Source organism: Tubulanus polymorphus, chromosome 12 (assembly GCF_964204645.1).
Source record: "Tubulanus polymorphus chromosome 12, tnTubPoly1.2, whole genome shotgun sequence".
In the NCBI taxonomy this organism is placed as follows: Eukaryota; Metazoa; Nemertea; class Palaeonemertea; order Tubulaniformes; family Tubulanidae; genus Tubulanus; species Tubulanus polymorphus.
The window spans coordinates 2049269-2059883 of record NC_134036.1 but is presented as its reverse complement, the minus strand read 5'-3'; the positions used below and the strand labels follow the sequence as shown (position 1 = coordinate 2059883).

Here is a 10615-nt window from a genome sequence, read left to right as displayed (position 1 = left end):
TGGTGCTGTAGTCGGAGTGGAGTCTGCGTCTCGAGGTTTGAATATGGTGCTGTAGTCGGAGTGGAGTCTGCGTCTCGAGGTTTGAAGATGTAACTCGCCCTCAGATATTGCCGGCTGAAAAAGAAATCGGATGAACTGGAGAACGATTCCGGATGGGTGCAGTTTAATTTAATAACCTTATCTTGATGTAAAGAAACCGAAACAGCATGTGGGTTGATGCTGTTCCCAATACAGCAGCCGCAGCAGCAAACTAGTTCAGGACGTTGCGACAAACGAGTCGTGTACATGTAGTTGTCAGTAATAGCGAACTGGTTTCGGTTTAACCCTAAAAAGACACAATATTCATAATGTATAAAATTGCGACTAAAAACGACTAACCCCGAGGAGACAAAGACCAAAAGCCATTTGAAAACTGAACTAGAGTTTGAGTTTGAATTTCAAAATGCAATTTCGCTTCAAATGAAGCCGAATTTGGTTCAACAGTCAAAACGCGATAATTTTCGAAAGATTCGATTCAGAGTTTTGAATTCTATACGAAATTTCTAACCTGATCAAAATGTGTGCATCTTGAAATAGAACATCGGAAATCGGCAACACCAGCAACTCGTCCTCATCAGCAAGTGAGCCGTCATCGGTTTGTAGTTGAAATCCGACATTAACAGCAGAAGCAGCAGCAGCAACAGTATCGGGATCTCCTCTGCAATCGTCAGCACCAACAGCCGTCAGTCTCATATGGCGTTCCCAATCGCTACGCGTCACTAATTCCATCACGTTCCAGTCTCTCCTAACATCATCAACCGCTAATTAGTAAGTTGTTCGCTTGAAGCCACACGTTCTTCACGCCTTGTTGCAGAGCTCTTATAGGTAAACCTTCATCACTGGACATCGGTTCTCGGACTGGCATCGGGAGGCTCGAACCGCGCTTCTAATACCTACGTCGACCAATCAGCGACGTTGCATCATCGAGGCGACCGGAGTGGATCAATCAGAAGGCTCGATCGCGCATTCCTGTGACAGACCCGAGTCCGTGACGCTAATCCTCGAGAACCATTCAATTCGTGCCAAACATTTTCAATGGGACCTACAGGTCATCGAGTTTAATTCGACTATTCATAGAGACACATATTGTTAAAGATAGAATACCGAATGCTAGGATTTTAGCCTAAAATTGCATACTGCAGGTTTATCTAAACTATCCAACAAACTTAAGCGTAGATGTTCCCTTCTATTTACGTCTTGTTTTGAACTATAATTCCGGCTCAATTTTACTATTTTCGAGTTAAGCTTCGGGAATATTGAAGTTTGCCTAAGGGTTTGTGCAGTCACGCGGCACTATTGTGTAGTAGAGCGTATGTCAGGTCTCCAGTGAGCGATTCTCTATTGGATTGTCGTTTTTAGCCGATTTTATACACACGTTTACCAGACGTCGCTGCGTACACATCTACTCTGAGTCTACTCTGGCGAAGTTTAAAAAATCATTGAAGTTTTGTCAATTTACCTGGAGATCGATAGCTGCATTACTTACATTACATCTGCATTACATCTACGGAATTCTCGTTGGGATTTTTTCGAAACAAAAATAAAAAATTTCCTAAACCCTCACCAGTCAACTTAAAATAACAAACTAATATTGTAAAAAAATCGAAGGTCCCTGGGGGAATTACTCCGCAACCTGGACCGGCATTGTGGGATAAATAAATAATTCAGCCAGAAACGACTGAATTAAACATAATTTACCCCACGCCAGATATTCTGTAGGACTCACGCATTAGCAACCTCATTCCAGGGAGGACAGTACTCTCGACTCGCCCGCTTACCGGAGATCATTTGCCACATCCTGACCCGCCTCCTCCGAGACTCGAACCTGGGCCACAGCGGTGACACGCTAGTCGCCGACCGACTAAGCCATCCGGTCCGCCCGATTGGTGCCGGTAAACATTCACAGATATTCGCCGACCATTCACATTCGGACAATGTGACGTCACAGTGTGTTGAAAGCCAATGCACAGCATTGAATCAGAAAATCAGAATTATTTCAACGATTAAATAATTTTCGAACTTTCAACGGAGAGTTTTTTAACTGCACCAGCAGTTGAGCGTGTGGCGTCCTGGCAACATGCCAGCTTTTCACCTTAGTGTCTGATGTACCACAGTATGGTTGTACTAAGAACGACGGATATCTGTGTGGAGACCAGGACTGAGTGAACCCAGCTTTATATAGCGGTCCTGGAAATCTACATGTCACTATCTTCTGATAACGCGCTCCTATTTCCTCTCATCACGGGAGATCAGACCAAATGTCTTACACCAGAACAAGTTTTATTTCATTTTTATTTTTCTATTTCGATTAATTTAGGAATTTCAGGGCGATTCGTTAGATTGGTTATAGAAACGATCTAAAATTCTAAGCAATGACTGTACAACTGTCCTCAGAATGATCCAGGATGATATGAAAACCCCAGACAAATTTGACTATAGTGGAATTTAAAACTGGATAATGATAATGATATTTATTTGTGTTATATTTTCTTTTTACAATATTAGATCGTAATTGAATACATTATTAAAATAATTTCAATAATAATTAATATTTTTTTCAAATAGCGAAGTTTCCAGTGACCAGGTGCCATTTTGAGGCGGTCCCGCGGGTCCCGCATGATTGGACAGATTTTAACATTTTTTCAACTAAAACTTTAAGCGCGATTCATTGTAGTCCACCACTCTTTTAGCACAAAAATTAAAGTCATGAATCGTTAGAAAGGTGACAATTTCTATTTTCTGATGGTGTTTAATTCATTTTTCTCGACTGCAACAATCGAACACAGTTACAGTTTAAAAAAGATACGTCACTTTAAGGAAGGCGTACTTCTAAAAAAATTGGTAATTTTGTGTTATTGACTGTAACTTTTTCATGTTAAGAGATACAATGTAGAATTTTTTATTGAAGATAGAGTTTTATCTGAGGATTTTGTTGATACTACATTCGTAAAAATATGTTCATAGAAACGCGCGTGGCCACCGGTTGAGTCAAGCGCAAATCGCGCACGAGTTGATGACCGTCGATTTTCTGCATGCGCGTATTGCGCTATTTTTATGGCAATTTTCTAGATACTAAATATTTTTATAGATTAAAATCAGATACTATGCATTAGGATTGGACCTAGTCCAGAAAGAAATGTCAAGAAACTTTTCTTATCTGACCTAGAATGTTCAATCGTCGAATGTTAAACATGGGACCGAGCGCAGTGTCGATCAGAGAATAGAGGATAACGGCTTCTAGGTGACACGACACAAAGATGCAGTCTTTCAATAAAAACAAGCGGTCGTTGTTAACATCAAGCATCGTTTCAAATCTAATTATGCTGGGGAGACACCAAATACCCTCAATTCAACATGGAAACAATCGAACGATGATTTAAATTAAAAAAAACTTTAAAATTTCCATGAAATTGGCTTAGAACGGGTATGCAGAAAATCGACGGTCAACCACTCGTGCGCGCTTTGCTCTTGACTCAACCGATGGCCACGCGCGTTTCTATGAAGATATTTTTACGAATGTAGTATCAACAAAATCCTCAGATAAAACTCTATCTTCAATGAAAAATTCTAGATCTTAACATGGAAAAGTGACAGTCAATAACACAAAATTACCAATTTTTTTAGAAGTACGCCTTCCTTAAAGTGACGTATCTTTTTTAAACTGTAACTGTGTTCGATTGTTGCAGTCGAGAAAAATATAATAAACACCATCAGAAAATAGAAATGGTCACCTTTTTAACGATTCATGACTTTAATTTTTGTGCCAAAAGACGAATGGACTACAATGAATCGCGCTAGAAGTTTTAGTTTAAAAAATGTTTAAATCTTTCCAACGATGCGGGACCCGCGGGACCGCCTCAAAATGGCCACTGGTAACTGGAAACTTCGCTATTGTTTTCTTTTGCGATACAATCATAATTGATTACATTCTCACAATAATTCCAATAGAAATTACTTTTTTCGTCAAATTCTTTCTTCTTAACTTTTAGTCTTTTTTTTCTGTTATGATATATAACGTAATAGAATGAATGAGAGTCTCATTCCATAAACAGGTCCTAAAAAGATACATTCTTTCACTTTTAAGAAATTCACATATTTCAACTATCTATGGATTTAATCCTTGATGAAACGTGTTATATCATGTTTGATTAAAACCGGGTGTTTATTTTGTACGAGTGGGTACAGTGTTTATATTATAAACTCGCAGTGACTCCGTTTTATTATTGATAACCCAGTGACGGATAACTACAGTGTTACTGTCACATATTTTGTGTATCTCATATGTCACACTGTCAGTAGAGTTCAATACTATACGCGGGTGATCTATAAACCCCTCATCATTATATCTCATACTAATCACGGCTCCTTTGTTACCAGTCCTAGAGTTTACCGATAATAATACATGTTTATCATTGATTATACACGGGGACCCCTCAAGTGGATCAAATGTTAGTCCGGAATCTTCCACATTGATAAAACTGATCAATTCCGCATCAGCTGTTAGATAGAGTAATCTTCCCGATCTATTACAGTATACAAACATGCGTCCCCGCGTGTCGACATCTAAACTGTTGATATATTCGTACTCTCCATCCGGGAGCTGATATTTTTTCACACGGTTTCTATCAATTAAACTGTTTACAGGGTTTTCTAATAGACGTAAAACACGAACGTCTCTACTTGACTGGATGTAAATATTGTTACCGCGAATAACTAGTGTTCCACATCTAGACACAATATCAGTGACATCTTCCTCTAACACTTTGTCCTGATCTTTATATTTTCTCAGGCAGAGTTTCTTGTTTTTCTTCACGACTACAAACAGGTGACCGTTACTATCTGTATCGAGTCCTAGTAAACAATCACCACCAACACACTCTATATATCTCTTCATTACATCATTATCATCCATGTAATATATATTACTGGACCCCCAGTAGGCCGCACATATTATACGTGACTGTTTACCCGTCTGCTCACCAGGTAATGACGTCACTAGCTCAGATCTGAAGTCTGTCTCAACCTGTTTACTGATCGTTAATGAATCAATGACGTCACCAATAGATATCTCCAATTTATCTATTCTCCCTATGACATCATTGATTGTTCTTCCTGTGACGTCATCGATAGTCTTATTCAGTTTTACTTCCAATGCTGCAAGTTGTTGTTCAGTACAGAACCGGTTCAGCCTCTCTTCAAGTTGTTGTTCAGTACAGCACCGGTTCAGCCTCTCTTCAAGTTGTTGTCCAGTACAGAACCGGTTCAGTCTCTCTTCAAGTTGTTGTTCAGTACAGAACCGGTTCAGTCTCTCTTCAACTGTGTGCTTCAATTGAGAGAATTGATTTTCTAAATTATCATGAAACAGTTTGACATTGTCAATTAGGGAATGATGACGTTGATCAATGTCTGGTTGAACTGTTCGCGCTTCACTGATCGGTACAGTGTTCACTCTAAACACGTATTCGTTCCCGTGACGACTAGCACCGATCACAAGACCCGAACCTATTGATTGCGGAGATTGTTGAAGTCGCGATTTGTAGATTTCACACATTTCTTCATTTTCACATTTAACGATAAACACGTGATTCTGAGGTTGATGATTGAACGGGATCGGATGATTCGGTATCTCCACACCAGAGGGCGCATCTCTCCATTCTAATTTCACCTGAAATATAAAAAGATTTTTTCTATTTGACTCTCACCTCGCAGTGGTCACCCGTCTAGTATCACACGCGGGTGATGATGAAACTGAAGATGAGAATTACAGATTCTTACCTCATCAATCGGCATCATCTGCACCGCTATTACGTGACCTGTATAGATGGTTTTTAGTTCGTGTTTAATAGCAGCCTCTAATTCTTCACACCACAGAGTTATATCAAGTTGTAATATATTTCCATCCGCAGTTATTCGATCAGATTCCAAATTAAACAACGGCTGATAAAAGTAATTTTGTATCGTTCTGTACTCATTATCCTGATCGGACCAAACGGTAACGCGACGTCCTTTGAAAGGTACGGAAATCTCGAAACGATCCGGATTACTTGTAGCCATGTTGACCGTCAGTAATTAACACCACAAATGAACTGAATGCGGTTTGGGCGTAGAACAGTCAGGTGATATTAGTCCCAGGGTTCTGGTTTGCCTTCTCTAAATAGTAACTGTACAAAAGACGGGCGCGGCCAGAACCTGTTCTGCCGCCATTTTACCGTTTGATAAATAGGTCGTCGTCAATAGATACAGACATAATACAAACACGTAACTTAAAACAAAATTAACAATTGAAGTCGTTTTTAACTGTTGTTGCTACCAACACAAAAAAGTGAATTGATATCATTCACAGTGTCTGATTCTAACCACGTGACTGATCGGTATTTTGAACCCCCCACGAAGGTACAGAGTCGCAACCTTCAGCGACCTTTACGCCAAACACGTGAACTATCTAGGTGCGCGAATGTTATGACGTCATAATAATCTAAATAAACAATACCGCTAATTTGAAATACAGACCCGATTATCAGATCTAGTGACGCAGATAAATCTTATAGATACAGATAAAACGGTTTTTCTATGAACTAGATAATGACGTCAGTAATCAACTCGGGTCTTTTATAAGAACAGTCACGTGATATGTCCAGGGTCTTATTGAATTTGTTTTCAAAGACGAATCGCATTCGTTTTCAATTCAAAATTCAAGAAAAGAAAACTAATCTTCAAAACTATTTGAGCGAGAATTGTTGCAATTCGTCCATAAAAATGCGACAACCCTTCTGAATTACCCGCCCTGTTTTTTCAATGTTTGTTGATGTTGCTGTTCTGTAGGTGACGTCAGTCATACTTCCGGATTCACCGAGGTCGAAATTACTTATTTAAAAATCCTCTCCAATAATAATTTTATTGATTTTTCGACAAATTTTTGTCATCGAAAATTTATATCATTTTTATCAAAAACACTTATTTGTGGTTATTTTACAAAACTCATCATTGGCCCTTTAACAAGCCTCAATGGTGCTATTTATTGGACGGCCTTGTCCGTTTCCTGCACTGCACGCATTGCAGGGCAATTCGTTAGATTGGCAACATAATTAAAATGGTCTTCTAAGCAATGACTGTGCATCTGACCTCAGGATGATCCAGTGACCTGATGTTATACAGAAGACCAGAGAGAAAAAAGAATAAAGCGGAAATTACAACTGGTTGATGATCATAATAATTATTTTTGTTATATTTTCTTTTTTGACGATACAATTATAGTTAATCACATTATTATTATAATTCTAATAATTATCATTTCGTCAATATATTAGCTTTTTACAATACAATCATGATTAATTACATTCTTACAATAATTCTAATGATAATTACTTTTTTCATAAAAATTTTCTCTTCTCAACTTTTAGTCTCTTTTCTTTTATATTATATTACGTAATGGTATGACTGAAAAGTCACATTCCGCAAACAGGTTTCAAAAAACCTTAAATTCTTTCACTTTTAAAAAATCCACATTTTGATTATATATGCATTGAATCCCGAATGAAACGTGTTATATCATAATTAGTTTAATATGTTAAACTCGAAAACTTAGTGAGTCGGAAAATCCCATAAGTTCCAATTATTACTAACAGATTAGGGTAGAACTCCTCAACTCAGTGATTTGATTTTGCTTCACAAGAAACAGCCCAAAATAACGTCAAATCTCAAAAAAGAATTTCAGATCATTTTCCTGTTTTGTTGAGTGAACATGCTCAGAAAATTTCGTGGGAATAAAATTGAAGGGGCTTATTTTATAGACTGGTGTCAACTTCAACCCGGGGGTTAACAAAATTAAAAATGAATATAGTTAACCCCCAGACTAAAGTTAATACCAGTCTATAAAACCGCTAGTAGGAAATTAATTTTAAGCGTGGATTACGTATTTACCATTAAGAACTTATGCCCCACTTTCACCAAAATTATGAATGTGCTTTGAAATAGATTTCAAGTTAACGTTTCTTAACTACTTAAAATAATTCATTCTTTGATAAATTAGTTAAACCTCAAAACGGCTTTTTGAAATCCCCGTTAAATGTACGACTTTATTAGCGATTTAATTACACAGACATTCGTGACGTCAAACGCTAAATCACTAAACGTTATCGTAACCGTTAGTCTCATACTTGATATAAAATCAGGTTAAAACTGGTTTCTATTTTATGAAGTGTTTACATTATTCGGTTTATTACTTTTATCCTAGTGACGGATAACTCAAACTGTTACACACTTCATATATGTCTAATGTCCAACTTACAGAGCTTTTAGGGTTTTTATTGTGTACGAGTGAGTACAGTGTTTATATTATAAGCTCGCAGTGAGTCCTGTTTACTACTGTTATCCCAGTGACGGATAACTACAGCGTTACTGTCACATATTTTGTGTATCTCTAATGTCGCAGTGTCTGCAGAGTTCAATACTATACGCGGGTGATCTATGAACCCCTCATCGTTATATCTCATACCAATCACGGCATTCATTACATTCTCACAATAATTCTAATAGTAATGACTTTTTTCGTCAAATTCTTTCTTCTTAACTTTTAGTCTTTTTTTTCTGTTATGATATATAACGTAATAGAATGAATGAGAGTCTCATTCCATAAACAGGTCCTAAAAAGATACATTCTTTAACTTTTAAAAAATTCACATATTTCGACTATCTATGGATTTAATCTCGAATGATACGTGTTATATAATGTTTGATTAAAACCGGGTGTTTATTGTGTACGAGTGAGTACAGTGTTTATATTATAAACTCGCAGCGAGTGCGGTTTATTACTGTTATCCCAGTGACGGATAACTACAGTGTTACTGTCACATATTTTGTGTATCTCATTTGTCACACTGTCAGTAGAGTTCAATACTATACGCGGGTGATCTATGAACCCCTCATCATTATATCTCATACTAATCACGGCTCCTTTGTTACCAGTCTCACAGTTTACCGATAATAATACATGTTTATCATTGATTATACACGGGGACCCCGCAAGTGGATCAAATGTTAGTCCGGAATCTTCCACATTGATAAAACTGATCAATTCCGCATCAGCTGTTAGATAGAGTAATCTTCCCGATCTATTACAGTATACAAACATGCGTCCCCGCGTGTCGACATCTAAACATTTGATATATTCGTACTCTCCATCCGGGAGCTGATATTTTTTCACACGGTTTCTATCAATCAAACTATTTACAGGGTTTTCTAGTAAACGTAAAACATGAACGTCTCTTCCTGACTTGATGTAAATATTGTTACCACGAATGACTAGTGTTCCACATTCAGACACAATATCAGTGACATCTTCCTCTAACACTTTGTCCTGATCTTTATATTTTCTCAGGAAGAGTTTCTCGTTTTTCTCCACGACTACAAACAGGTGACCGTTACTATCTGTATCGAGTCCTAGTAAACAATCATCACCATCACACTCTATATATCTCTTCATTACATCATTATCATCCATGTAATATATATCATTGGGCCCCCAGATGTCCGCACATATTATACGTGACTGTTTACCCGTCTGCTCACCAGGTAATGAGTTCGCTAGGTCAGGTGAGAAATCTGTCTGAACCTGTTTACTGATCGTTAATGAATCAATGACGACACCAATAGAACTCTCCACTTCATCCACTCTCCCTGTGACGTCATCGATAGCGTTGTTCAGTTTAACTTCTAATGCTTCAAGTTGTTGTTCAGTACAGCACCGGTTCAGCCTCTCTTCAAGTTGTTGTTCAGTACAGCACCGGTTCAGCCTCTCTTCAAGTTGTTGTTCAGTACAGAACCGGTTCAGCCTCTCTTCAAGTTGTTGTTCAGTACAGAACCGGTTCAGCCTTTCTTCAAGTTGTTGTTCAGTACAGCACCGGTTCAGTCTCTCTTCAACTGTGCGTTTTAATTGAGAGAATTGATTTTCTAAATTATCTTGAAACAGTTTCACATTGTCGATTTGGGAATTATGACGTTGATCAATGTCTGGTTGAACTGTTCGCGCTTCACTGATCGGTACAGTGTTCACTCTAAACACGTATTCGTTCCCGTGACGACTAGCACCGATCACAAGACCCGAACCTATTGATTGCGGAGATTGTTGAAGTCGCGATTTGTAGATTTCACACATTTCTTCATTTTCACATTTAACGATAAACACGTGATTCTGAGGTTGATGATTGAACGGGATCGGATGATTCGGTATCTCCACACCAGAGGGCGCATCTCCCCATTCTAATTTCACCTGAAATATAAAAAGATTTTTTCTATTTGACTCTCACCTCGCAGTGGTCACCCGTCTAGTATCACACGCGGGTGATGATGAAACTGAAGATGAGAATTACAGATTCTTACCTCATCAAACGGCATCATCTGCACCGCTATTACGTGACTTGTATAGATGGTTTTTAGTTTTTGTTCAATAGCAGCCTCTAATTCTTCACACCACAGAGTTATATCAAGTTGTAATATATTTCCATCCGCAGTTATTCGATCAGATTCCAAATTAAACAATGGCTGATAAAAGTAATTTTGTATCGTTCTGTACTCATTA

The 10615-nt window shown here is 38.0% G+C and overlaps 1 protein-coding gene across 1 annotated transcript; it reads right to left on the bottom strand.

The window, feature by feature from the left end:
- Positions 1 to 3911: 3911 nt before the first annotated feature.
- Positions 3912 to 6111, bottom strand: LOC141914252 (uncharacterized). Its single transcript, XM_074805518.1, has 2 exons — positions 5815 to 6111; positions 3912 to 5704 (listed from the first exon to the last, which is right to left on the bottom strand). Exons 1-2 carry the CDS (start codon positions 6091 to 6093, stop codon positions 4202 to 4204), a joined length of 1782 nt encoding a protein of 593 aa, XP_074661619.1. The 5' UTR covers positions 6094 to 6111; the 3' UTR covers positions 3912 to 4201.
- Positions 6112 to 10615: the final 4504 nt, after the last annotated feature.

Bases quoted from the DNA above. Each gene is read 5' to 3' on its own strand.
- LOC141914252 (XM_074805518.1), bottom strand. From the start codon at position 6,093: ATGGCTACAAGTAATCCGGATCGTTTCGAGATTTCCGTACCTTTCAAA. The intron at 5,705-5,814 runs GTAAGAATCTGT...TTTATATTTCAG, and splicing joins AGATGATGCCGATTGATGAG to GTGAAATTAGAATGGAGAGA.